Source organism: Balaenoptera musculus, chromosome 14 (genome assembly GCF_009873245.2).
Source record: "Balaenoptera musculus isolate JJ_BM4_2016_0621 chromosome 14, mBalMus1.pri.v3, whole genome shotgun sequence".
In the NCBI taxonomy this organism is placed as follows: domain Eukaryota; kingdom Metazoa; phylum Chordata; class Mammalia; order Artiodactyla; family Balaenopteridae; genus Balaenoptera; species Balaenoptera musculus.
In genome coordinates, this window is record NC_045798.1 from 27403933 (window position 1) to 27431758 (window position 27826).

At 58.6% G+C, this 27826-nt stretch overlaps 2 protein-coding genes across 3 annotated transcripts; both read right to left on the bottom strand.

Moving 5' to 3' along the window:
- Positions 1-720: 720 nt before the first annotated feature.
- On the bottom strand, positions 721-10488 carry ESS2 (ess-2 splicing factor homolog). 2 transcript variants are annotated; one of them, XM_036823877.1, is made up of 11 exons: positions 10322-10488; positions 9150-9318; positions 8957-9058; positions 7972-8097; positions 7014-7183; positions 6793-6910; positions 6383-6516; positions 5655-5757; positions 4065-4174; positions 1667-1782; positions 721-1259 (listed from the first exon to the last, which is right to left on the bottom strand). In XM_036823877.1, the coding sequence occupies exons 1-11, from the start codon at positions 10454-10456 to the stop codon at positions 980-982; spliced, it is 1563 nt and encodes a 520-aa protein (XP_036679772.1). In that variant the 5' UTR covers positions 10457-10488; the 3' UTR covers positions 721-979. The 2 variants fall into 2 exon arrangements, with proteins under 2 accessions (XP_036679772.1, XP_036679773.1); XM_036823878.1 differs by lacking the exon at positions 7972-8097 and having other exon boundaries at positions 10322-10487.
- Positions 10489-12518: 2030 nt separating this feature from the next.
- Positions 12519-15709, bottom strand: GSC2 (goosecoid homeobox 2). The gene is made up of 3 exons (XM_036822827.1): positions 14596-15709; positions 14241-14494; positions 12519-13722 (listed from the first exon to the last, which is right to left on the bottom strand). The coding sequence occupies exons 1-3, from the start codon at positions 14930-14932 to the stop codon at positions 13618-13620; spliced, it is 696 nt and encodes a 231-aa protein (XP_036678722.1). The 5' UTR covers positions 14933-15709; the 3' UTR covers positions 12519-13617.
- Positions 15710-27826: the final 12117 nt, after the last annotated feature.

Sequence of the window (27826 nt, forward strand, 5' to 3'; positions counted from 1 at the left end):
AGGCACCAACACCCTCGGGCCCAGAGGCAGGTGCCCGCCCGTGGTGCCCACGGCGCTCTCGGGTCCAAGTGGAGCCCAGCCCCACTGCTTGTGACACTATGGCCCAGGTTACTGTTACATGGGGGTCTCGCTGGTGGGGTGACAACGGGGTGAGGCCGGCAACCCAGCAGCACGTGGAAGGCAGGGCCTGGAGCCCCGAGCAGAGGGAGGGAGGGGACATGGAGACGGCCCTGGCCATCTGAGCTGGAAGCCAGGTGCTTGGGAGGTGATGGCTGAGGCCACTGGGAAAGCGCCTCCCAAGGGAGCAGCCTCACATGCAGGACCCGTGCAGCTGTATCACCAGCAAACCACGCAGGTCAGGCCTGGCCAGGGAGGCTGTGGACCTGGGCCCAGAGCCTGGGTGAACCTGGCGGTGGGGGGACCAGGGACCAGCTCTTCATGCAGGAAAACGTGGGGCACAACTGCCAAGGGCTCTGCCCTCCCCAAGGGTGGACCGAAGGGCTGTGAGCTCAGCTCAGAGGCAGGTCCCCAGCCCTGGGGGCACCACCGGAAGCAACACAGGCAGCAGCAAGAAAGGCTGGACACCCCGGCCCTCCGAGGGTCACCACCCAGCAGCCTCCTCCCAGGAGGTCTGCGGTCCTGAGCGCAGGATGCAGGTGCGATGCAGGCACGAGGGTGACCCCAGGGCGCACAGGCCACAGGGCGGAGAGGCAGCCCTGCTGAGCTGTAGATGCTCTTTAATGAGGATTAAATAGGAACAGGTTGGGGTTCGACAGAAAAGCATGTCAGCAAGGCCCTGGGATGCTCCCCAAGGCCGCGGGGCAGGTCCTGTGCCAGCCCAGCACCTGTCTTCTGGGTCTCCTGGGATGCTCGCTGCTTCGGGCTCAGGCCTGGGTCCCCAGAAAGCCAGAGTCCTCTGCTGGGCAGAGAGCTGCCCTGAGGGCTCCACGAAGCTCCCGCGGGCCCAGCCCAGGACGGACTAGAAGAAGTCCGAGGCTTTGCGCCGGGCGGGGAGCTGCAGCAAGTTGTCCGTGATGCAGGCCGGATCCTGGCTGAGGGGGGTGCGTGTGGCAGAGGCAGGAGCCGGTGTGCTCGTCGGGGTCTGGGGCCCGCCGGCTGGGGTCTTGAGGTGGGTAGAGCGTGCTGGGGACGGTGTGTAGCTGGCACGCAGGGCCCGGTCCGTGTACTTGCTGGCTGTCCTGCTCACGAGGCGTTGCAGGGCTGGAGACATGGCTGGGCTCAGCCCTTTGGGGGTGAGGCTGCAGCGGAAGGAAGGGGTGGGTGAGAGGCAGGATTAGGCCCGACCGGGCTCTCCCCGCAGCAGGGCCTCCCTTGGCCCCACAGGAAGGCTCCCAGGAGATGTGTGATCATTCTGGGTGGGGACCTGGATGGCCTGGCCCAGACAGTGAGCCTGAGCCTGCAGTCGAGGGGTGTGGCTGCCCTCGGCTGAGAGGCTGCAGTGGACCCCAACCCTCTCCGAGGGCAGCGATAACACCGACTCCACGGGGTGGACAGGAGCTCAGTGGGGACAACGGGCCTAAAGGCGCCGCAGGTACGCGGGAGGAGGAGGCCGTGCACGAGGCAGAGAGGGCCCCGCTCCGGCCGGAGGGACGGCCACAGGCCCCGGCCCTGAGAGCGCCCACTGCAGGGGCCGGGCCACCCTCACCTGGCTAGGTTCTCCGTCGCCCTCCGCAAGGCCTCCTGCTTCTTGGCCCGGTTCTTGGCGGCAGCCTCGTTGGCCATCTTCAGCCCCAGCCGCTCCCTGCGTCCCGGCTCCAGGATCTAAAAGACAGCAGGCGTTGGGGGGCTGGGCCACTACCCAGCCAGGGAGTCCTTGCCGCGGGGGCGCCGGCCTCTTCCCGTGGCCCCTGCGGTCCCAACAGCCCACCATCGCTGCCCCTGAAAGCCCCCAGCCAGCCTGAGCTGCCCAACCGCCCAAGGCCCACCCGGGTTCTTCATGAAGCCGGCCACTGCCCGGTCAGGCACCTGTGACCCCCCTCCAGGAAAAGGGCCTGTTTCAATATGCCTTTGTCTGACTGCCAGGGTGTACCAGCCTCTGTGTTTCCATAGAGAACTTCAAGAAATGTTTTGTGGGCCTGTCTTTCTGTTCGTTTGTTTTAAAGATTTATTTATTTAATTTTATTTTCTTTTTGCTTGCGTCAGGTCCTAGTTGCGGCACACGGGATCTTTGCTGAGGGATGTAGGATCTTCGTTGTGGCGCACGGGCTTCTCTCTAGTTGTGGCATGCGGGTTTTTCTCTTCTCTAGTTGTGGCGTGCAGGCTGCAGAGTGCGTGGGCTCTGTAGTTTGCAGCACGCGGGCTCTCTCGTTGAGGTGCGTGAGCTCAGTAGTTGTGGTGTGTGGGCTTAGTTGCCCTGCAGCATGTGGGATCCCAGTTCCCCGGCCAGGGATATAACCCGTGCCCCCGGCATTGTAAGGCATACTCTCCACCACTGGACCACCAGGGAAGTCCCTGGGCCTGTCTTTCTATTGGTTTTTTGTTTCCTTTCTCTCTTGCAGGAATTTCATCTACATTGGTTGAGTTAACGTACACCGTTCAGATTTCTCTTCAGTTATCTGCTTGTAGTTTTACTTTTGACGTTTTCCGCTGTAACTTTTGATGTTTTCCGCTGTACTCGGGGTTGTCATCTTCCCGTAGCGCGATCCAGCCCCCACTCCCTTCGTGATTTCTCCCTTTGCTGTCGTGTTTAGAAAGCCCTCCTGCCTCAACGTCACATTAAACGTCGACTGGTATGTAATTCTGAGGTTTAACATTTGTTGTTTTAACATTCAACTTTTCCATCTTCCCGGAACTCATCCTGCCGTGTACACTGAGGGCCTGGCTTGTTACCCTAGCTCCACACACTCAGCACGGTGCCCCAAATCCTGCCTGGGCACTGGGACCAGGCTCAGGCCTGACCCACCTGCCAAGGGTGGCTTGCTTCAACGCCTGACGGCACACATCCCCCGGCAAGTTTTTCTCAGCTGTCGCCGCATCCCAGGCTGAGAACCAAGGTGCCTGGGCCCCGCACACGCTGTCTGGCCACACGTCACCCTTGCACTGGGGAAGCACCCGCCCCTCAGCCACCAGGTTTCTGCCGCACAGGTCTGTGCTTTCTCTCCAAGCCAGGTGCTCCTATGATTGTATGTTTCTGTTGCTACAGTGACTGACACTTTTTCCTTTGCATTCCACACTGGTGTTGCCTGTGTTTAAAGAGACCCGTGACCCTGTCCCCTCCGCAGACCTAAGTGAATTCCAAATTCCGTGCCCCATTCTTTGGGGCTTCAAAGCAGATGACGTGACCCTGCAGCCTTCAGCCTCTGTGGCACCACCCACCTCTGCCACCAGCAACCCCCCCCAGCACCCGACAGTACGTGCAAGGCTCTGGGGACCTCCCCCACTTCCCCCCCCAAACCACACCCATCGCTCAGTTTCCCCACAAACTGTGTGCAGACCAGGGACCTGCCTTCCCAATGTTGCTCTGGGGCCCCACCTGCCTGTCTGTTCGCTGGCACCTTCCCGGGCCACCCTATCCCTACAAACCACCTGCCATCCGGCCCCCTCACCTGCCTGCCTAGCCCACAAACCGCCTTCCTCCTGGGCTCCAGGCCTTGTGAACCTCAACTCTGACTGCTCCTATGACACCGGGCTGGGGGCGCCTGACCTGGTTCTCCCGTAACCAGAGGCCTCTCTCTGCAAGGACACAGCCCTCCTGAGGACACAGCCGCATCCCACAGACACTAGGGTTCTGGGACCCTTCCCGCCCTCAGGCTGCAGCACAGCAGGAGTTCCTGGCCCACCTGAGACCACCCCTCATCTCTGAACAGCCCCATCCTCTGGGCCTGCAGGCTCGGAGCAGCCCCGGCAGCTCCCTGCCTTGGTGCTACGAACCCCCCCACCCCAGTCTCTCCCCCAACCCACCCACCCGCCCACGCCTGTCCTCAGTACCTGGTCCTACGTGGAAGTGCAGGGCCTGCCCAGGTGTGCAGCCCATCCGCTGTGCACGGAGCTATGGGTGCTCAGGAGGCCCTGAGTCCACCCGTGCTGCTCCCACCGTGACCCACCTTGAAGGCTGGCCCTGGCGTCCTATCCACGTAGGGCGTTTCAGATCCTTCGACTCTCAAGGGCGTGTTCTCAACCTCCCCCCAGGTCATCAGTGGGGACTCGTTCACACCTGCGGATGGAGAACCCACAGCCAGCTCAGGCCTGGGACCCGGATGGGGGTCGCAGCTCACAAGCACCAAGGCCAGCAGCTGCCCTCTCTCTTTCCCGGGACCAGAACCCAGCACTTCTGACTTCTCGGAGGGAAACATCAAGGCCAGCCCATGCCCCTGCACCGTGGGGCTTAGCCTGGGGTAGGGGGCTTCGCAGAGAAGCTGGGCTGGGTGAGTTAGACCCCCATCCTAGCACAGGGCCAGGGGGTCCCCGGAGGACAGTCACAGGACCCCGCTGCAGGGAGGAGATCCGGGGCCTTCCAGGGCTCCCAAACCTCCCAGGATCCTGGGCAAATCGTGGTGCCTCCACAGGCCCTTGCCATGGCGCAGCCACCGGTGTCCCTGGGCGCAGAGAGAGACCAGCGTGTGCCCAGGAGGCCACCCCGAGTCTCGTGCGCCTGCTGTGATCTCTGGGCTTAGGTTTGTGAGCACCGCACACCTGCTAACGTGAGACCCAGAACTAGGAAAAACTACCCAAGACTGACAGGGACACCCAGCCCAGGCCAGTGGCACAAGGCAGGTGGCCTGAGGGAAGCGCACGTGGCCCTGTAGGACCCCTCAGGCCCGTCCTGCCCACCTGCACGGGCCAGGCACGGCCCCAGGAGGCCCAGGTGCACCCAGTCTCCTGCAGACTGAGCTTGGCTTCCATGCGCAGGATGCCTGCCCAGGGGCTTCCCTGGTGGTGCAATGGTTAAGAATCCGTTTGCCAATGCAGGGGGACATGGGTTCAAGCCCTGGTCTGGGAAGATCCCACATGCCGTGGGGCAACTGAGCCTGTGTGCTACAACTACTAAGCCTGCGCTCTAGAGCCCGCGAGCCACAACTACTGAAGCCCACGTGCCACTACTACTGAAGCCTGCGCACCGCAACTACTGAGCCTGCGCTCTAGAGCCCGCGAGCCACAACTACTGAAGCCCGTGTACCACTACTACTGAAGCCTGCGCGCCTAGAGCCCACGCTCCACAACAAGAGAAGCTACCGCAATGAGAAGCCTGTGCACAGCAATAAAGAGTAGCCCCCGCTCTCAGCAACTAGAAAAAACCTGCATGCAGCAGCTAAGACCCAATGCAGCCAAAAATTAAATAAATGGATAAATAAATAAATAAATAAAATTTTAAAAAAGGACGTCCGTCCAGCACCCACTGGACTCACCGGCCTCCCCCCCAGAGGCCCTCCGCCTGCTCACCAGGCCAGTCTGTCCCGCTGAGCTCAGGGTGAGCCACAGGAACCACCCAGCTAGACCAGCTGGCCCCACACGTCCCAGGTCGGGCCTGCCTGAGAGCCCAGCCACCCACAGCCCTGTTCGGCCCTGGCACAGATGGGACCCTGGGCCCGAGTCACATGAGGCACAGTGCAGACCCAGGGGAGTGCCAGGAGTGCCAGGCCAGCCGGGCAGCCCACCTCCCCCCAGGCCGTCCCACCAGCGGGTGTGTTTCTCACCAGGGGCAGGAGAAGGCGTGGCAATGAATCCAAATCCGCCCACGCGAGGGGACTCCTGGGGGATAAGCTCCTTGCCATCCGGGCCCACCTTGCCCTGTTTGTGCTGGACCGAGAGAAGAGGTGGTGTCAGGGGCCCAGGCCATCCCCGCTGGCTGAACAGAGGCTGCCCACCCCCCCTTCCTGGGTGCAGACCCAGGGGAAGCGGGGAGGACCCTGGCCCTTGCAAGGACCTTGAGGACCTGTCAGAGTGGCAACCAAGTGAGGAAGCACCTCCGCCTTCCACGCCGGGCCACACCTGACATGCGTTACCTTCAGGGGCCACTGACTTCAGGGCCCTGCGGGGGGCTATGCTAACCGGGGCAACTGTGCTCTGATGGCTCCCACAAGGCACCTGTAAAAGTCTCCAAAACAGTCCCCCCACCTCCCACCTCCTCAACGCCATGACCGCCGGAGTCACCGCCCTGCAGTAAATCTGAGGTCAGGAACCTCTGCTGTCTGCCACACCGAGCCCAGCCCACCCCACGGGAACTGGCACAGACCTGACCCACAGAACGTGTCTGATCGAAGCCCCCACGAATGGAGAAGAGACTCAGACCCCGCCACATAGGGACCCAGACACACCCGCACCGCCGAGCCCTGCTGAGCCCAAGGACAGTCCTAATGTATGGGGGTGGCCAGGACCAGAAAGGCAGGGATGCCCACGCCACCCCGCTGGCCCGGTCCCTCACCTGGGCGTTGAGGGCAGCGGCCTGCTGCAGCTGGGACCTGCTGAGGGCCTGGCTAAAGGGGTCCCTGAGGAAGCGGGTGTTCTTATGCACCACCTGCCGTGGCTTCTTGAAGAGCTGCTCTTCGTCGGGGACGCCTGGCAGCGGGAGCAGAATCGCCTCAGCGTCAGGGTGGGCAGGCCCCCCGTCCCTCGCTCAGGGCCTGAGGGAGAGGAGCTGGTTCCCCACGGAGCACAGCCTGAATGCAGCCGGGGGAGCCACACGACCGCACAGACTCCGCAGGCGAACCTGCCTGCCCTGAAATGGACCGGGACCCCCAAAGGCCCAGAGTACAGGGGGCACAGACACACACTCCCAAAAGCCAATCCAAACCTTCGGCCCCAGCCTGCGCCCCCGCCCGGCCCGCCGCTCACCCTCTGGGTAGTACATGAGGGAGTTCTTGGCCTTGTACTTCCAGGTCTCCACACCAGCCTGGCCACTCTCCACGGCTTGGCACTCTGCCGACGGGAGCGCGAGATTATCCTTCTGCCTCTGCGTCATGGTGGGAGCGAGGGTCAGGGAGGACCCCCGGCCCTGGGCCCTGGCCCGGGGACCCCCAACCCGAGTGGGTACCGCTGACCCTGCACCAGGGCACCTTCTCAAACTCCTCCTCGGCCTGGTAGAGCCATGAGTGGCGCGCCCGGCTCTTCTCCTTGGCCACCTCCATGATCTCCTGGAAGGAGGCGTTGTCCTCGCTCGTGTACCGGCTCAGGAAGACGTCCAGGCTGGGCAGGGGTTCCCTTTCCTCCTCCTCTGTGGCCTCTCCTGCGCAGGGGTGCGGGCAGGTGACACGAAACCATCATGCAGTCACTCGGTCCCAGAAACCCTCTCTCTGGCCGTGGGTCTGTCTGTGGGAACCCACACCGCCAGACAACACCCCCTTGGCGGGAATCAACTCCCCCAGCTGCCCAGGGAGCCCCCAGGGGCCCTTCCCATCTGCTGGATACCAGTGAAGAGTGCACTCTGACTCAGGCCGGGAGGGGGCGTCGGGCGTTAGAGCAGCATGATCACAGGGGGTCCTCCCACACCAAAACAGTGCCTGTTCTGTAGGCCGTGCCTCCAAAACCCTGGGCTGTCCCCCTGCCCCTTATCCTGACTCCCTCTCTTCTTGGTACCTGTGCTACAGGGGGGTGACTGTCACCTAAGCCTCGTGACCCGCTAGCGGACCTGATGGCAAGGACCCTGTATTATCTAGCGGTGGGCAGGGGGGCACCTAACAGGCACTGGGCCACACCCCGGGCCGCCCTGGCCGCTGCCAGTGAAAGGGCAGCCCGCTGAGGCGGTGCAGCACTGCATACAGCAGTGCAGATGCGGTGGGGACGACGGGGGAGGGCCTCTACTCCACCCCCTACCACCTGCCAGGCAGCGTACAAAGCACTGTGCCTAAAAGGTCAAGACGAGTGTCAGAAAGGTGGGCACTCAGACCCCGTCCCTCCACCAAAAGCTCTGGGACCTGCAGAGGTTACTGCCCTACTGAGCCTCCGTCCCCTCGCCTGCAACCGTGAACTACGTGGTGCCTACGCTCAGGTTACTCAGGGGATTCCTGCATTTACCGAAAAGTAAGGGGGATTCAAAGGAAAGGAATCTGCCAACAGCCTGTGATTCTCGAGCCACATCGCAACGGAGAACCACGCTCTGAGGACACACAGGACGCGCTGTGACTGGCAGGAGGCTGGGTTCTGGAGCAGAAAACGTCACACGTGTGCTCGCACAGGGCACCACTGCCAGCGGAGCACACTGTAGACGCGACGCTGGTAGAGAGCAGCTCATGGCCATCTACACACACACATGTCCACCCCGGATGAAGCACCGACTGCGAGGAGGCCCACGGCACACTGTTCACAGGGCCCAAGACGCTCCTTCTGGGGAAGGCTCCCCGGAAAAGTCAGGATGAATCTTTACACTCCAGTAAGCGTGTTGGAGACCCGGAGGCCCAGGCACACCCTAGGTGCAGGGCATGCAGACGGGAGCAAAAGGACCTGCTCTTGTGGAGGGAGAAACGGTAAACAAACAGAAACGCCTTTTAAACTGGCGTGTCCTCCGGCAAGAAAACAGAGCCAGGTGGCAAATCACAGAGCACAGGGTGAGTGACTGCGCTGGGAGGTCAGGGAAGGTTCCCTGACAGGCAGCATCTGAGCAGAGACCTGAAGGAAGAGAAGGAGCAGCCATGCAGTCACCCACAGGGGGCGACCAGCTCAGGAGAAGCAAGTGCAGAGGCCCTGAGGCATCTGAAGGAGGCAGCGAGGGAAGGAGCCCCCGCCCCAGGCTCATGACACCCCCCGGACAGAGGTTGGTAGAGTGAGCAGGCCAGCAAGAGGGGGGGCGAGATTCCCATGCCACAGAGGAGGGCCGGAGGCTCAGATGACCCCCATGTTTGGGAGCTGGACCCAGATCTTCTGCCTCCTAGACCCCGTGGGTTGCCCTTTAAGGAGAGACCCTCAGGGACAAGAAGGAGCCTTCCCCTGAACACCCCAGGGCCCCACAGACGAGGTCCCCAGGCAAACCCAACAGTGTGAGGGAAATGGGGCGCTCACTCACCATCGCCGTCCTCCAGGCTGTGGCCCCGGCCCCGGGCCTTACTGCCCACCACCCCGGTGCCCGTGTGCACCTCAGGGGTTTCAAATGTGGCTGGAGTCACATCTGGGGGAAGAGAGGGGATGGAGATTGGAGGGAGCCTGAAGCAACAGTTCAGCGGGAGTCCCCTCCTGCCCCCCCACAGGACTCCTCTTACAGGGCGGAGGGGGCTCTCGGGACATCTTGCCCAGGGCAGAGCCAAACTTGATGGCGATCTGGCGCATCCGTTCCAGGTCTCCATTCTCCTCGGCCTCCAGGTACTCCTTCTGTGCCTGCAGCTTCTCCACATCAGGAAAGAAGTCCCTCTGGATGACCGTCTGGAGGCCCTAAAGGCGCGATCAGAACACAAGTCAGAGCTCCCGTCTGCCTCTCCCCTGCCACTCAGCCCACAGGGTACGTGTGAGGCCCCCAACCTCTGTCCAGACCAAGAACCCCCAGAACTTGGGGGAACGTAGTGCTGTAATTTTTTTTTTTTTTTTTTGGCCACGCTGTGCTGCTTGTGGGATGTGGGACCTTAGTTACTCTACCAGGGATTGAACCCAGGCCCTTGGCAGTGAGAGCGTGGAGTCCTAACCACTGGACCTCCAGGGAACTCCCATTGGGTGCACTTTCAAAGCCTTCTCTCTCCCTCACTAACTGGTCACTTTCATTCTCCTTTGCTGGCTCCACCTCCACACCAGCTGGACCAATGTGCGTATTGCCACCTTCATTCCACCCATGATCTCCTATTTCCAGTCTGAATCCTTCACCGGGATGCCTTCAGCCAGTCACCCCACCACCAGCACTGGTGGAGATTCCCAGCTCCGCACCTCCAGCCAGACTTGCCCCTGAGCTGCACGTCTGCACACCCAGCTGCCCACTAACGTCACCTGCCTGCACATCCCAGCAGCTTCCCGAACTTAACCAACTTTCTCCCAGCCCCGTGCCAGCTCCTCCTACTTCAAGGGCGGTGGGATGCTCACCCGCTCAATGATGCTGCCACAGTGGCAGCCCGTTTCCAAGACCCCCAGCCTTAACACTTGCCATTATCGCTCTCCAAGAAACCCTCTTTATCGCCATCCTCCCAAATTCCTACTGACCCTTTAATAGAACCTTGTTTCCCTGACACCCGCCCCTTCTGCTCCCTGACAGCAGGGACACCTCGCTCCACACTGTGCTTGTTTGTCCCCCCGACTGTCCACATCCCGAGGGCAGAGACTCGGGCTGCTCCACCTTCGCGAGCGGACAAGAGCGTCGTTACCCAGGAAGCGACCCGGGGATAGCGCGGGGCCGGGGAGCGCGGGTCAGGGAAGGGGCCTGGAAATCGCTGGCGTCCACGCCGAGTCCTACCTCGATGTACTCCTCCTCGTCCAGGACCCGCTGCCTGCTCGTCGGAGCCCCGGCCTCTCCGGCGGCGCGCTTCCTCCGGGGCCCGGACGCCGCGGGCACCAGCACGGCCTGGACCGGAGCGCCGGGCCTCTCCATCGCTATCCCAGTACCGCCCCAGCGGCGCAGGCGCGGCGCAGGCCGGGGGGGGCGGGGCGCTCCAGCTGCGCAAGCGCCTGAAACAGCCCTACCAATGGGGTAGCCGCGCGTTTCGAAGGCCGGCCCGCGCTCCGTGCTGACGTCACCATGAGCCCTGAGCTTTATGGGAGTTGTAGTCTTCGTCCCGCCCCGCTCTGGTCTTTAGTATCTGGGCTGTGGTAGCCATGGGGCGCTGCGGTAGGGGTTAGGGGCGTGTTGCTCCCGCTAGTCGTGAAAAATTACAGCACTACGGAATTGGAAGGCCTTGGACTTCTAATTTCTCGCAAATAATCAATATACGCTTCTATGTTATTTAAAAAAATACGCTTCCGGAATTTTGGTTATGTATGAGTTTCAAAACTTTTTTATTCAAAGTTTAGCAAGAAAGAAATGTCTGGTGCCTAAGTGCCAGAGTTGGCTTCCCAGAAGGCTAATCCTCATTGAATGGACAAGAAAATTGTCTAAGCATTTCTCAGGGAAGATCATTCTTCCAAAAGGTTGTAAATTATGTCAAACAATTTCTGCCCCAGAACGATTCAGTACAATTCAGTGGGGACTCCATGGTATAATTCCTCCCCTTGTGGAGCTGAGAGTTGAATGCAGAAGACAGACACTAATCAGATCATCCCACAAACAAGCATAACACAGCAGCGGGCAGGTGCAAAAAAAAAGAATCCTACCTAGGGGGCATCCTACCCAAGTGGCATCTTACCTAGGGGGCATCCTACCCAGCAGACCTCCTACCTAGGTGGTAGCCTACCTAGGGGACAGCCTACCTAGGGGGCAGTCAGGGAAAGTTCCCCAGGAAGGAAGTGGTTGCAGATCCAAAGGATGAACAGGCATTGACCAGGTGGCGGGGGAGAGCATGTGCAAAGTTCCAGTGGGAGGAGACCTTTGGATACACAAAGTGCAAGGAGCAGTGGGGTGGGAGCTGACGCCAGAGGGGCAGGGCCAGGCTGCACGGGGCTCGTGGGTCATGGGTCATGGGTCACAGCGAGGAGTTTTGTCTTTGTTCTGGGAGCAGTGGGAGCCCTGGGAGTGCTGTAGGCAAGGGAGAGGCATGTTCAGAGTTGCACCCTGACTTTTATGGAGAATGAATCACAGACGAACTAGAGTAGGTACAGGTGGACCAGTTGGAGGCAGCTGCAACGGTCAAGGTGAGAGATGGCAGCGATTTTCATCAGGCTGGTGCAGTCGAAGCTGGGGAGAAGGCAGATTCTGGGATTGTTTGGGGAGGTAAAATCGACTTGCCGTTGGCCTGGGTTTGGTGGGTGAGGGAGAAGAGGGGTCAGGGCGCCTGCTCCTAGCTCTCTGGCTCACGTGCCGGGGAGGCACAGGGAAAGATCCTGCCATGGACAAGGTGACCTAGAGGAGCCCTGGGCTTCAGGTGGAGTCATCAAAGGGACAGCTGGACATAACTGCCTAGCACAGGGGAGAGGCCTGGGCTGGGATGTAAATGTGAGACGGAGATGGGACTCAAGCCTGAGGTGGATGAGATAAACCAGGGTGAGAATGGATATGAGAGGGGAGAGTCTGGGCTTGGCCCAAGGACACCTGTGTTACAGGCAGCTGCGGGGCAAGCCTGCCCAAGATAGCTGGAGAGGAGGGAAAAGCCAGGAGGGCAGCATAACTACTGGTCCCTTGAAAGCAGAGCACTGATCACGGGTGCCCCACACCACGACATAAAGCCACTCAGCCAACGAGGGCAAACTTTCTGGACCAGGGGATGAGGGTGTCCCAGCCGTGGGAAGCTCCACAGGCAGGCTGTGCCATCTCCAGGGATAAGGCCAGGATTCAGGAAAACGGGCTCTGTGACAGCAGGAAGTGTGCATCCTGGAGGGTGAGCGAGAGCTGCTGTCCTGCCCAGGGACCCCTCGCACTCTGTGTTCTCTGAGCTGACCTGCCTCAGAGAGTTCTGCCCAGGAGCTGCCCTGGCTTCTGCACCTTTCGTGGAGGAACTGTGTCTCGTGCCAGATACCCACCTGCATCCCTCCAGGACCTGTGAGGAGGCAGAACAAAGTCCCCACGCCAGGTGAGGGGGGTGTTAGGTGCCTCGCGCCCACCATACAGGCCAACTTGGGGAACTGAGGCCTTGTTTTCGTGCTGTCCTTCTTGCTGGGGCCAGGATGATGGAGGGGACAGCATTTTCCAAGGCAGTGGAGGGGGGGATTCTCCCAATTGAACCTGGTCCCGCCCCACAGGGTGGCAGAGATTGGCTGCTGTGAGGGAGGCAGACACTCCTGCATGGAAACCCCAGAGCGAGGAAACCAAGGACCCCCACCCAAGAAGCAGCTCCTAGAGGCTAGTGCAGGGTGCCGGGCCACGATCTGTGGGGCAGTCTGCTCTGCTGGGCCCACCCTGGCACAGGGACGGAGGACTCACCGGGCTGTGACAATCCGGCCCCCCACTCCCTGGGAAGGAGAGGAGGGGCAGGTCCCGGCTGGGTGTGGAGTGGAGCCACGGAGGACTTCAAGTCTGGACTGCTTTCTCAGAGCTTGTAGTAGCTTGTTTATTTCTCAGTAGCCACACAAGACTCACAAGATTGAGCAGCGGGAATGGGACTTCTGGAGATGACCTCACCCAGCCTTCTTATTCAGCGGGTCAGGACGCCCGGGCCCCTGGCACCAGCCCCAGGACGCAGAGACCCCACCCGCCCAGCCTCTGGAGGGTTCTAAGCCAGTCAAGGGGGCTGCATCCCTGCTGAGATGACTGAGGCCAGCAGGAAGTGGGTGGGGAGGAGGACGCTGGGTGTCACAGTTGACAAGGGGTGGCTCCTGTCCTGGGGTGGCTTGGTGCCTCCTGGGGTGTGGTGGGGGGTTGAGGAAGTTGATTTGCTCTGTGCCCCGCATCCCACCCCCGAGTCTCCCCGGCCCTCCTGCCCACTCGCCCTTGGAAGGGAAGGCGCATCGAGCACGGAGCATCGGTGCGCTCTCCTTCCGCGGGGCGGGTGGCGCGGGGACACACGCAGAGGGGCTCCCGCGTTGAGCTCCAGGACGCAGGCAACTGGGCAGACACCAGGTTAGAGGCTGGCGTCCTCTCCCAACTCCTATTAGGGTAGGTCTGTCCTCTCCCTGAGCCGGCCCCAGAGGGTGCCACCGAGCCCAGGAGTAACTCTGCAGCCGTCAGCAGCTCTCCTTCGGGGGCTTCTTGGCTCCCGGCAGGAGCCTCGCGGACGCCGATGCGCGCTTCTGGTGTCGCCACTTGGCCCGGCGGTTCTTGAACCAGACCTGAGGAGGAGGAGGGGCGCTCAGGCAGGCCCAGCCCCGGACCCGCGTCCCGCGCGGTTCCCAAGTGGACCGGCCGGGGCTTCGGGACGGACGTGGGCTGCGGGGCCGGCCCCGCGCAGCGGCTGCGCCACCGTCCGTCATCCACTGCCGATGGAGACCGGGGCTCGGGCCGCGGGACCGGGACCCCTTTCCCACCGGGAGCGTTCTCCCCGCCCGCCCTTTCCCACCGCCGCCTCCGTCCGGCGGCGCCCGGGACGCCCCTTCAACAGCTTCGCGCTCTTCCGAGTTCCCCAAATTCCGGAACAGAAACGCGCGCCTCATTTGTCATGGGCGGGGGGTGGGGGGTTAAAACTAAGGAAAAGAAAACGAGCCCGACCTCTGCTCCAGCCCGCGCCCTTCCTCCCGCGCCATCCCCAGGCGCCGCTGCCCGGGACCCACCCGGTGCCCCTGCTTTCCCGGGGCCTGTGCGCCTCCGCCCGCCACGCGGGACCGGCTCTTCCAAGGCTGCAGGCACCCACCTCCACGCGCTCCTCGCGCAAGCGAATACGGCCGGCCAGGCGCTCGCGCGTGCCCACGTCGGGGTACTGGTTTTGCACGAAGAGCGCTTCCAGCGCCTGCAGCTGCTCCTCGCTGAAGATGGTGCGGTGGCGCCGCGTGCGCCGCTGTGGGCCAGGGCCGCCCGCGTCGGGCGGCGCCCCGGAGCCCCCGGTGGGTGCGGCCAAGGGCAAGGGCGCCGCGGGCCCCAGCCTCAGCGGCCACGGCAGCCGCGCGCCTGCGGGACGAGGGCGCGGTGAGGCGCGGGCTGGGGGCCGGGCTCCGCTCCCCCCCGCGCCGCCCCGGGTCCCCCAGCTCCCGCGCCCCGCGCCCACTCACCCAGGCCGGCGGCCGGCTCCGGGGACCCGCGGGGCGCCGCGCGGGGGCCGCAGCAGCAGCAGCAGGCGCAGGGCACGGCCTCGGGAGCCCCAGGCTGCCCCGGCTCCGCGGGGCTCTGGCGGCCGGCGGGCGGCGGCGGGCGGGCGGCCCGGGCCGGGGGGCTGCTCGCGGGCAGGCGGGAGAGGATGTGTTCGATGGAGAAGGGGCAGGGCCGCCCGGGACCCCTGCGGCCCGCCGCGCCCCGCGCCGCCGCCATTCCTCCCGCCCGCCGCCGCCGCCGCCGCGGGAATATATCCGTCGAGGGGGCGCGCCGTAATCCCCGAGCCGGGCGCCGCATCCACGCGGGTTAATCCCGCCGCGCGGCCAGGAGCGTGCTAATCCCCGGCGGCGGCGGAGGCGGGCGGGAGCGGTTGCAGGAAGCCCTGCGCCGCGAGTCCATGCCCCCGACTCGCAGGGCTGGCAGACGCGCGCAGGGCCGCCTCCACTGCCCGCCGGCCCGCCTCCACTGCCCGCCGCCCCTGGTCCAACACTGCGGCGGGGGCAAGGCCTCGAGGACGCCCGGACCACGGCAGCCCCTGGGCGCGGGGCCGCCTCCTGGCCCAACTCCTGGGTGCCCCGGTCCTGTAGCCACCGCGGCCAGGTCTGGTTCCTTGTCCCCTTCGGGGACCTACCAGGCGGAGGAGCAAGTCTAGAGAACCGCCCTCACCCCAGACTGCACAGTCTTCTGGCCCCCAAACTCCTGAGCTTCAACCTCAAATGAGGCCCAATACCCTCGGCAAACCCCGCGGTCCCACCGCACTTCGCCCAAATTCCCCGCACCCTCCACACACATACTTAGGAGCCCGGGTCTCAACCTCGTGGAGGAAACGGGGGTGCGGGCGGGAAGCTATCTCTGCTCATCACCAAACCCGCAGCCCCACTGCCCTGGGCCCCCAGTTCTTTGTCTTTTCTCCTGGGCCCCATCGGAGGCCCCACTTACGTGCTCTGGGGAAATTTATCATCTGCTTTCCGGTACTTCCCAGAATCCACCCCAAACCATTACCACCTCCTCCCCACCCTCATCACAGCCATTCTTCTCAGGAGTTGACTCCTGTGTCCACACCCCCACTCCTCAGCTCCGTCCACACCATCCCTCCGGGTCATTCTGCCCAACTTTGTCGGTGACCTGCACTTTGCCAATTCCAGGAAGACCGTTTCATCCTCATCTAAGCAGTGTCGGACAGCTGGCCAGGACTTCTGCTGAAGGCCTTCTCTGGACCTCTGAAAAGTTACTGTGTGGCTCAAAGGACAGAGCAGCAGACAGCCTGGCTTCTGCCCCAGCTGTCACTTCCTGGCTGTGGGATAGGTTCCTTCACCACCACCACCCCCCGCCGTGCCTCAGTTTCCCAATCTATAAACTGGCATAATAATAGCGACCTAACTCTCAGGTGCTTGGAGGGCTCAACCAGTTACTGTGTGCGAGGTTAGAACCCCGCTGGGCAGGGGCCTCCATGAATGGCAGGTACCATTAGGGGGGCAACACACGGTCTCATGCTTCTCCTCCCACCTCACACACCCTTCCTCAGGCTCCCTTGCTGACTCCACTCTGGTGTCAGTGAGGACTCTGGACTTCAAGTGACAGAACCTGCTGACTCAACTGTCATAAGAGTCCTGACACCGGCTGCCCAGGATCTGTTAATCTGGAAGCTCTGTGAAGGAGCCACCACCTCTGTGAGTGGGCCACCTCATGGTTGCAAGATGGCTGCCACTGCCCCAGAGCTCCCATCTCTTCCCACGGGTCCCTTTGGGTGACCCTGGAAACCTCTCCCAGCCAACTTCCCTCGCAGAACCATGTGCTCACCATTAGATCAGAGAGGCACTTGGGGGTCGACTACCCATCGAAGTCAGTTCCTCAAGGATGGGGGCTACAGGGTCAGTGGTCATAAAGGCTGGGCCCTGGCTGTTCCTTTATCTCTCCCCACTTCTGAAGCTTCAGACACCACCTCTGTGCCAAAGACTCCCCAGCTGATACATCCAGCCTGACTTCTCCCTCTGCTCCAGGCTCTCATCTCCCTAAGTACCTGCTCCATGTCCCATTTCAGCCACCAATGAACATCTCCCAGTCACCATGCCTGGGGCAGACTCAAGATCTCAAAATCCATCCCTTGCTTGGTATTCCCCACCTTGATAAATGGGTTGCCTACCCACCTATCCACCTTGGTAGATGCACCATCTCTCCACCTGTCCACCTCTGCATACACCCCATGTCTCCACCAGTCCACCTTGATAAGCGGCCCACTGTGATGCATTTCAAAGATGTCAGCAAATCCTTGACACTCCTCCCTTCAGGAGGTGAAATCTAATCCCCTCTCCTTGAACGTGGGCTGGCTTAGTGACTCGCTTCTAACCACTAGGAGGCAGCAGAAGTGACACTGTGATTTCTGAGGCCAGGTCTTACAGCTGGGTGACACAGCTTCTCTCTCTCATCTTGGGATGCTTGTTCTCCGAGCTCAGCCACCACGCTGCGAGGAGGCGCCTGCAGCCACAAGGAGAGGACATGGAGAGCAGTTCCCACCAGCAGCTCCAGCTGAAGGACCAGCCAACAGCCAGTATGGAGCACCGCCAAGGGGTGAGTCAGTCAGCCTTCCGGTGGCTTCTGTCCCAGCCACCATCGACTGCAATCGCAGGAGAGGGAAAGTGAGAACGGCGAGAGGCAACAATAGGAGGTGACTGTGGTGTCCTCAGCACTGAGTGTGAGGTGGCTATCATGGGCTCTAGGTAACCAGACAGGTCCTGGTACTGGAATGCAATGCTGCAGATACAAACCCTAAACCATGGGCACTGGCTTTGTGACCAGGCAGTGGGGGGTGGGAGGACTGGGAAGGACCCTGCTGAGACCGACGGTGGGTCTTAGGGAAGGTGAGGAGAATGTACTGGAAGATGGAGGGAAGGAGACCCTTGTTGTGGAGTGGCAAGAAGTTTAGCAATATTGTCACCTGTCATAGAACAGGAAATAGGAAATGTACCTGGTGAGGCAGATGATGTAGCTACGGAGATGCCCAGCGGGGGTGTTGAAGGAGCTGCCTGGCTTCCTCTAGCTCCCTACAGAGGAAGGAGAAAGAGATGTTCAAAACAAAGCAGCCAGAGTTACATTTACACCTACCGCATGTATCAGCAATTCTGTCCCTGGGATTCACCCTGGAGAAATGAAAACTTGTGCTCACACAAGACGCTGCCCATGAATGTTTAGAGCAGCTCTAGTCATTATCAACAAAGCTGGGAAACAACTCAGACGCTCATCAGCTGGTGAATGGATGAACACGCCGGGGTCCGGGGTCCACGCACACCAGGGAGAAGCCCAGAGTGACAGCGACACGAGCAACAACACGGATGGACCTCACACACATCGTATTTAGTAAAGAACAACTTTCAAAAGGCTACATACTGTGTGACTCCATGTATTGGACACTTTGAAAAAGGCGACACTGGAGTGATGGCAATGTAATCAGTGTTTGTGGTGGGGGAGCATCCGAGGGAGTGGGGGTGGGTGCTGAGGGGAGGCTGGTTCCACTCTAGCCCAGGGGGTCTGGGGCCCCCTTGATTGAGGTCGGGGTGCACAGCCTTCCCGGGCAAGGCAGCTCCCACCAGTGATGCTCCAGGGAAGGGGCAACTGCAAGTCACCAGCTCACACCACTGGGGCACTTCCTGCAGCCCTGCTGCCCTCAGCCCACCCACTCTCACGTTAAGTGCACTGAAGTCAACCTCCCCAGGATTCTGGTTGGGCACATTTTCCGGATGTAAGTGGGAGAGGAAGGCTAGTGGGACAGGCTGCGGCTGCCATGGTCCCAAGGCTGTAACCTGGCGCCATCCCCCTCTCCTTATCAGATATATAATGTACAAATATTTTCTCCGATGCTGTAGGTGGTCTCTCACTTTTTTTTTAAATTAATTAATTTATTTATTTTTGGCTCCATTGGGTCTTCGTTGCGGTGTGTGGGCTTCTTGTTGTGGTGCCTTCTCTTTGTTGCAGAGCACGGGCTCTAGGCACGCAGGCTTCAGTAGTTGTGGCACGCGGGCTCTAGAGCGCAGGCTCAGTAGTTGTGGCGCACGGGCTTCGTTGCTCCGCGGCATGTGGGATCTTCCCAGACCAGGGCTCGAACCCGCGTCGCCTGCATTGGCAAGCCGATTCTTAACCACTGTGCCACCAGGGAAGTCCGGTTTCTCACTTTCTTGATGGTGTCTTCTGAAGCACAAGATTTTAAGATTTTGAATAAGTTGAATTGTTTTGTTTGCTTATACTTCTGGTGTCATTTCTAAGAAGACATTGCCAAATCCAAGATCATGAAGATTAACCCTGATGTTTTACAATTTTATAAACTATAAGTTTTCTAGTTTTAGCTCTTACATTGATCCATTTTGAGTTAACTTTTATGTATGATGTTAGGTGAGGATCCAATGTCATTCTTCTGCATTTGGATATCCAGTTGTCCCAGTCCCATCTGTTGAAAAGATTATTCTTTCCGTCCTTGAATTGTTCCCCATCCCCCAGTTGCAAATCAATTGACCATAAATGTGAGGACTTACTCCTGGATTCTGAATTCTGCTCCATCGATCTATACATTTATCCTTACTGTCTTGATTACTGTAGCTTTGCAGTCAGTTTTGAGATTGGGAAGTGTGAGCTCTCCAACTTTGTTCTTTTTTTCAACATTGATTTGGCTATTATGGTTCCCACAAACTTTCATGTGAATTTTAGGACCAGCTTATCAGTTTATTCGAAGAGACCAGGTGGAATTTTGATAGAGATTACATTGCATCTGTAGATCCATTTGGGGAGCCCTGCCATGTTAACAACATTAACTCTTCCAATCCATGAACATAGGATGTCTTCCATTTATTGAGATCATCTATAATTTCTTTCAGTAATGTTTGTAATTTTCAGAGTATACATTTTTTACTTCTTTAATTTATTCTTCAGTATTTTGTTCCTTTTGATGCTATTATAAATGGAATGGTTTTCTTAATTTCATTTTCAGATTGCTCACTGCAAGTGTATAGAAATACAATTGATTCTGTACACTGATCTTGTATCTTGCAACCTGCTGGATTTGTTTATTAATTCTAATAGTTTTTTGTGGATTCTAAAGGTTTTCTATATACAGGGTAATGTCATTTGTGAACAGAGATCTTTACTTTTTCCTTTACAACACTGGTGCCTTCTGCTTCATTTTCCTAAGAAGTTCCCTGGCTAGAACCTCCAATAAATCACCAAACAGCAGTGGTGAGAGTGGGCACTCTCATGTTGTTCCTGCTCTTAGAGGGAAAGGATTCAGTCTTCATCATAATGTATCATGTTAGCTGTGGATTTTTTTAATAGATGCCCTTTATCAGGTGGAGGAAGTTCCCTTCTTCTTTTTTTTTTTTTTAATAATGTAGAATAACATTTCTTTTTTTTTTTAAATAAATTTATTTATTTATTTATTTTTGGCTGTGTTGGGTCTTCGTTTCTGTGTGAGGGCTTTCTCCAGTTGCGGCGAGCGGTGGCCACTCTTCATCGCGGTGCGCGGGCCTATCACTGTCGCGGCCTCTCCCGTTGCGGAGCACAGGCTCCAGACGCGCAGGCTCAGTAGTTGTGGCTCACAGGCTTAGTTGCTCCGCGGCATGTAGGATCTTCCCGGACCAGGGCTCGAACCCGTGTCCCCTGCATTGGCAGGCGGATTCTTAACCACTGCACCACCAGGGAAGCCCAGAAGTTCCCTTCTATTTCAAGTTTGTTGAGTGTTTTATTACAAAGAAGTGTTGTACAATCCATTTGGTTTTTTCAGGAGCTAGACTAATGAACTAAATCGTGGGTTTGCTAGATACCACCACCTGCATCCTTTAAGTCTTTAGCCATGACATTCGACTCTGCTATTCTTCCTAAGAGGAAGCATTGTTTTTCATCTTGGTAGGGGGCAGTTCAGGAGCTCTCACTTACAAAATAGGTCTTACTCTAAAGATCAGAAACCACTGCGGAAGTTCTGCCAAATGTTACATATGTCTATTCCAATTATGCATTCAGAAACTGGAGAATAGCCAGTGGGTAGGTTAGGAGCCCCCCGGGGTCCCCTGTGAGATGGAGTTGGGTCAGTACTCCATTTATCGCCTGCCCTCTCTATACTCCCAATCCAATGGAGAGGCCATGACAGCACACTGGTCCCAGGGACCAGTGTTAACATGGAGCCTGTATCCAACGGCTCTGAGATGGCCTGGGTTTTCCTCTTCTCCAGCATAAAATTACCTGAGGAAAGGGACATAACGTACCTTTGCAGAGGATTAGGGGCATCAAGCCTACAAACACTCTCCACAGTGTTGCCGGATTCTTCCTCACAGGAGGAGACTTCAGCAGACGAGGTCTGCATCTGAGAACTGGCTGGAAATTGAGCAAGGGATCGTGACACTCCTTTGGGTCTGGTGATTTCAGTCTTTTGCTCTTCTATTATTTTGTTTTTTAATGTGGTAAAAAATACGTAGCATAGAATTTACCGTTTTAACCATGTTTAAGTGTACATTCACAATGTTGTAAATCATCATCACTATCATTTCAAGAACTTTCCCATCATCCCAAACAGAAACCCTGTACCCATTAAATGCTAGCTCCCCATTTCCTCCTACCCTCAGCCCCTGACAACCAGGGGTTATGGCTGAGTACCATTGCATGTATACATCACAGTTTAAAATCCATTCATCCGTCAGTGGACATTCGGGTTGTTCCTACCTTCTGACTATTGTGCATAGTGCTGCTGTGAACATGGGTGTACAAGTATCTGCTCGAGTCCCTGCTTTCACTTATTTAGGGTAGATACTTAGGAATGGAATTGCTGGATCGCATGATAATTGTATGTTTAACTTTTGAGAAACTGCCAAACTGTTTTCCATAGCGGCAGTACCATCTTACATTCCCACCAGCAAAGCACAAGAATTCCAATCTCTCCACATCTTCACCACCATTTGTTATTTTCCCTTTTTAAAAAAAAAATGTAGTCATCCTAATGGATGTGAAGTGGCAGTTTATGTTTTTGTTTTGTTTGGTATTTTGGCAGCACGCGGGATGGTTCCCCAACCAGGGATCAAACCCAGGCTTCTGCAGTGAAAGTGCTGAATCCTAACCATTAGGCCACCAGGGAACTTCCTGGTAGCTTACGGTTTTGATTTACATTTCCCTAGTGACTAGTTATGTTGAGCATCTTTTCATGTGCCTATTGGCCCTTTGTAGAACATATTTTTTGGGGGGAAATACAATCCAACCTTGCTGATTTCATGTATTAATTTATAGACCTCAATTTAATTTTGTATATACTTTAAGGCTTTCTATGTAAACGATGATATCACATGAACATATTATCTGCTAGTGTTACTTCTTCATCTACAATCTTTATGGCTTCCATTCCTTTCTTCCTTTCTTTTTTTCGGCACAGCATGGCTTGCAGGATCTTAGTTCCCCGACCAGGGATTGAACCTGGGCCCCGGCAGTGAAAGTGCTGAGTCCTAAGCACTGGACCGCCAGGGAATTTCCAGGCTTTCATTTCTTTTTCTCGTGTTATTGAAATGTCTAGACCTCCAGTAGAACGTTGAATAAAAATTGAGAAATCAAACATCTTTGCCTTGCTTCCAGTCTTAGAAACAACTCAGTCCTTAAGCACTAAGTATGATGATAGATGTAGGTCTTTCATAGATGCAGCAAAGGTTATTTTTTTCATAGATGAAGGAAAACCCATCCCTTTGCTTTTCCCAGTTTCTCAAGGGTCGTAGCCTGTTCCTCCATCTTCAAAGACGGCAACAGTGGGTCAAGTCTTTCTGACCATTGCATCATTTTGACCTCTTCTGCCCCCTCTTCCACTTTTTTTTTTTTTTTAAATATTCCATTGGCTGGATAGACCACACGTTTCTATTTTTTTTTAAATTTTATTTATTTATTTATGGCTGTGTTGGGTCTTTGTTTCTGTGTGAGGGCTTTCTCTAGTTGCGGCGAGCGGGGGCCGCTCTTCATCGCGGTGCGCGGGCCTCTCACTATCGCGGCCTCTCTTGTTACGGGGCACAGGCTCCAGACGCGCAGGCTCAGTAGTTGTGGCTCACGGGCCCACTTGCTCCGCGGCATGTGGGATCTTCCCGGACCAGGGCTCGAACCCGTGTCCCCTGCATTGGCAGGCAGATTCTCAACCACTGCGCCACCAGGGAAGCCCCCCTCTTCCACTTTTAAGGGCCCTCATGATTACATTGGACCCACCAGAAATAATCTCCTTATCTCAAGATGATAAACTTAATCACAATTGCAAAGTCTCTTTTGCCATGTAAGGTAACATATTCACAGATTCTGGGGCTCAGGATGTAGACATCTTCGAGGGGACCATTATTATGCCTAGCACAGTTCAATCCCTGGTCGGGGAACTAAGATCCCACGTGCCACGCAGCAGGGCCAAAACAAACAAACAAATTAAAAAAACAAACAACAAAAAAACAGTATCTAGTAATTTAGATAAGCCTCAAAAGATATTTAAAATGAGTGAGCAGAGTTACACTTCTCTTAACGGTAGAGTCACTTGCTTTGGACTAATCCTCCTATGGATAACAATGATAAACTCTGAACAATATATTTTTTAAAAAACTGAAAACACTGGATATGAACAGGTAGAAACTAGAAGGAGGGTCAACACATGTACCAACACTTAGGACTTCAACATCTCTTTTTGGGGGGACACAACAGAAGCATAGGGGGACTAACCATCCCAGTTGCACACTGAGAGTCCTGCCTCCTGGGAAACTGATGAACAGGGTGACACGGGTGGTCACGCTGGAAGCAGGACAGAGCTGGGTGAGGGGTGGAGTGTTAAGCGACAAGGCATCTGGGTCCGTGGAACCCCCCAGGGAAGCACTGGGGCAGACACAGGCTGCTTCAGATTTCAACTGTCTCGAGGAAGCAGGGACCAGCCTTTTAGTCCCTATGCCGGTCAGTCCTTGTCTGCTGTGTAGGTGGCTCCATCACCCAGGGCAACATTCCAAGGTGGAGGCAGCTGTGCACCATTGCTCGCTAACACTCAAGAGGAGCAGGATGGGTGAGCTGACCACTGAAGGGGTCCACGACACCATCTGCTGGTCCACACCCACACACTGGTCCTCCTTGGTAAACGGCCTGCCTTTTCACCTCGCCACCTAGATAAACAACACCTAGACTTCTGTTCACCGTGGTAAATGCACACCTGCCCACCCAGGTAAGTGGCCCAGCCACCCATGTGCCTCCATGACACCCACCTGCCCTCAGAGCTGCCCAAGCCTCAAACTGCATGCAGTGCTGGACACTCCCCTACTGCCACCCCCAAATCTCACCAGTTCTGCCACCCGTCTCAATGCCAATGCAGATGCCGGCCACCTGGGCCCCCACAACGGCCTTTCTACCTACTCCCGGCTACTCTCCTGGCCTGAGACCCTCCCCAAAGTGAGCCTGCTGTGGTGGCTCAGGTACGCTCTGCATACAGATCCAATCACGGCGCTCCCCTGCTCCAAACGCTCAGGATAAGAGGATCAGCCGCCTCATCTCCGTGCTCCCCCAGCCCCTGGACTCTGACACCTCTGTCCACCTGCCCCAGCTGGCCTCTGCCTCCTTCCTCCAGCTGCCCAGGCTCTGGGTCAGCTCCACCACTGCGCCCAGCTCGCAGCCAACCCAGTGCTCTCAGCCCCATCATGGGGTTCAGCGTGGCTTCTGCAGAGGGGCCTTCCCTGCGCACCCCACCTGCCCGCTGCCAGGGGTCTCAGGCCCCCTCCCCCTGCACACGCTCCCTCCACAATCCCAGTCGCTCCCGGCTGCCCTCCCTTCTGTTTCCCGGACTAAAGAGCAGACCCAGCTGCTTCCAGGACTGGTCAAAGCTGGTCAGTGCCAAGAGACAGGGGCAGATGGGGGGCAGGGGCTCCGGGGGGTGAGGAGGGGCCAGAGGAGCATCAGGGGCCAAGGGAATGGATCTGCAGGTAAGTCCTGAGGAACCACGGGCTTTGGACAGTCAGAGGCCGGAGCGCAAGGTAGGCCCAGCAAGGTCCAGGGCCGGTTTGGAGGTTAGGTCCCAGCAAGTGCGGAGGTGAGGCCAGAGGGGAGGCGGGGAGCGTGGTTCCTGGGCAGCCAGGGTGGGGGCGGGGAGGGGTCCTGGGCGCAGCTCGGGGCTGGGGAAGGCGGACTCGGGATGGAGGTGGGAAGCGGCCCCCACCCTCCCTCTCCCCGCAGCTCCCACCCGGGCTCCCTTTCCCGCCCCCTCCCTGGCGGGACAGGCGAGGCCATCAGGATTCCCCTGATTGCTTTCTTTCATGCCGGTGCATTTCTCAGCAGCAAACGCCCGCTAATGCCTCCTTTATCACGGAATTAGGGGATTTAGGGCCCTCAGCACAAAGAGGCCCTCGATAGCAGCCGTAATCAAGTGCCAATCGGCCGATCTCGAGCGGGCCTGGGAAGAAAGAGAGCGCGGGGATTAGCGCGGCGGGGCCGAGATAGCATCGCGCGGCCGCGGGCTGAGGCCGCCGGGGAGGGCCGGCGGCGCCGCGGAGAAAGGCCGGCTTAGCCGCTGGGCGCCGGGGATTCTGAAACCATTAGCGGGGATTAGCACGAGGGTTAATCTGCTTTGGCCGCTCAATTGTCAGCGGGACGCGCGCGCAGTGGACCCCTCGGTGGAGCGACCGCGGTACCTCTGCAGTCCAGGCCCCGGGCTGGTCTCGGTTTCCCCAGCGGTGACTGGGCCAAGCCCGGCCCCGAGAACCAGAGGAAGGCATGAACCCCTCGGTCCATCAGGCCAACGGGTTACGCGTGCACCTGGCCCAGCAGGTGTGAGTGGAGCCTGGGTCTTGGCTGCAGCCTCCACCTCTGCCAGCCTCTGCGGGAGGTCAGGGCACAGCCCCTGCCTGTCCTCACGGACCCCTTCCCTTCTCCTGGCCGGCTCCTCCCCATCCTGTTCCCCTCCACACTCCATGTCTGGCTCCGTTCACCCCTTGTGGACTTGGTGCCGGCCTCCCCACTGAGCTCGGGTTCCAAAGCAAGGCACACACCCCTCCCCATCCCACAAGGCCAGGAAGCAGGTCGCAGACCAAGGGGATGCTGTCCAAGGCCAGGGAGGAGCCACTGCTTGCAGACCCTCCATCTCTCCCTTGGAATCCCATCCCAGGGTGTGGACCCCTGAGCCAGCTGATTTAATGCCACCTGCGGCCTCCTCAACCGCTTATTTTCAGGTCCCTCATTAGGTGGGGCAGGGTGAGGACTGTGCAGACCTGGGCCTCCACAGATCCCAGAGAGTTCCTCTGTCTCTGCCTGGGTTTTCCCATCTGAGAAGTGGGGCTGACTGAGAGGAGGAAAGGTCCTGGCAGGAGGCCCACTGACCAGGGGTGCCACCTGTGTTTACTGCTGCCTTCTGAAGGGACATGCCCCAGGCCCCACTCCTCCTCCTGGGTTGGTAATGACAGGCTCCGGAAGTGAGGGACTTAGAGGGATGTGCCTGCACCATATGGCTGCCCTGGCCTCCTCTTCCATGGGGATGTGCCATGGCCACCGTGCCTTACTTGAGCCCACGGCTGGAAACAGGTGGCTGGGTTGGAGATGGCCAGGCAGGCAGGACTGGGCGGCGCCATCAGTGGAGAGGCTGGTGGACCTCCTGGTCCCATCCCGCGACCCTATCTCCTTTCCCGTGGCTGAGACTGGGGACCTTGGAACAAAAAGCTGCACGGGGAGGAAGACACAGGGGTGAGCCTCAGGCAGGCGCGTCAGGAACGCCCGTAGCAGCGTCCAGCGTGGGCGTTGGACGTTGGGGAGGGTGGGCGATGGTGGCTGCGCCGGCCGAGTGCTGACTGTTGGAGGCTGCAGGCGAGGTCGGTGCACAGGCGATCCTCTCCGAGGACCTGGGTCTGGCGGCAGTGAGCAGGAGGGGCCTTCCGATTGCGGGCCGAGCGCATGCGCGGGCCTGCGCCGGCCGGGCGCGCAGTGACGCCATCAGCGCGCGCCGCACGAATTCCGGGCGTGAGCGGGGCCACTCCTACCAGCCTCGGCTGCTCCCTCTGTGCGGCCAGGCCCCGAGGTCCCTGCCGGCGTCGCGGGTTCCCGCCCCGGCGAGTTCGGTTCTTTCCTCACGAGCGGGTCCGGAAAGCTTCCTGAGTGTCTCCGGATCTCCGAGGCTGGGAGCTGAGTCGCCCTGAAGGTCTGCGGCCTTTAGCTGACGGCACGCGGGCACAGCCTCTCCCCGCGCCCCGGCCCCGGTCGCAGAGGTTTCGTTACCTCCCCGATCACAGCCCTGGGTCGGGTGGGGTTCCCCCGGCCCGCGAGGATAGTGGGCTAGAGGCGGGGCTCCAGGGTGCGGTCAGCCTGGAGGGCCGCCAGGGGCAGACAGGCCTGTTGGCCCGAGAGCTTGAGCCCTAGACCGCTTTTCAGCGTGGGGTTGGGCGACAGGCCACTGCCTGCTGCTGAGCAGGGGCGCTGGGATGGCCCATCCCTGGAGGTCACTCGGGAGATGACAGTCCTGTGGCCAAGTGGAGCCACCGGGCCAGGCCTAGCCAATGGAGGAATAAGTGGGAGTGGCTGGCCAGGCCGAGGAAACAAAAGTTGGGGAGGGTGCCTGGGCCCCGGGATAGGGTGTCTTCAGCAACAGACAACAGTTGGGGAGGGTCAGGGGTCAGGGCCTAGACCAATCTGAGCAGAGGGGAGGTTACTCTTAGGGATATTCGCCAGATGGGCGTGGGACGAGGGGAGCTACAAGGCCACACCAGGGACCACCATGTTTTCCATGGGTCACCCACTCTGTTGGCCTAGGCTACGTTTGTCCACGATCCTAGGTGTTCTCTGTGGTCCTCCCATTGTCCTTTTCGGCTAGTTCTCCGCTGTGCCTGCATCTCTCTCCTTGGCTCTGTTGCCAGATCTTAAGGAGGCAGGAGATCCTCAGACCCCCCCCCCGATTCTGTGCCTTATACAAAGGATCCTGGTCCAGGGAATCTGAGAACACGTAGGAAGTAGAATGTCAGCGAGGAAAATACTCTGGCATCCTCAGCTCAGATTTTGTTCGCTGTGAAGGCTGAGGGCACAACCCGAAAAACAGATTTCTCTTTGTTGGCTAAAAGGAGAGAGACCCATTTGTCAGGAGTGACTCTTTGTGTGTGTGTACTAAGCTCTGATTGCCATTCATCGCCTACACAAGGACATGGAAAAGCCAGAGGACGCCTGTGCAATAGTGGGTGAGGAGAGGCCTCAAGGAAGTGG

Coding starts and splice junctions, on each gene's coding strand:
- ESS2 (XM_036823877.1), bottom strand. CDS start 10,456: ATGGAGAGGCCCGGCGCTCCGGTCCAGGCCGTGCTGGTGCCCGCGGCG. Junction 6,517..6,792: donor CCTCATGTACTACCCAGAGG/GTGAGCGGCGGG, acceptor TCCCGCTGCCAG/GCGTCCCCGACGAAGAGCAG. Junction 1,260..1,666: donor GCGACGGAGAACCTAGCCAG/GTGAGGGTGGCC, acceptor CTTCCGCTGCAG/CCTCACCCCCAAAGGGCTGA.
- GSC2 (XM_036822827.1), bottom strand. CDS start 14,932: ATGCGGCGCCCGGCTCGGGGATTACGGCGCGCCCCCTCGACGGATATA. Junction 14,495..14,595: donor GGAGCCGGCCGCCGGCCTGG/GTGAGTGGGCGC, acceptor CTCGTCCCGCAG/GCGCGCGGCTGCCGTGGCCG. Junction 13,723..14,240: donor TGCGCGAGGAGCGCGTGGAG/GTGGGTGCCTGC, acceptor CCTCCTCCTCAG/GTCTGGTTCAAGAACCGCCG.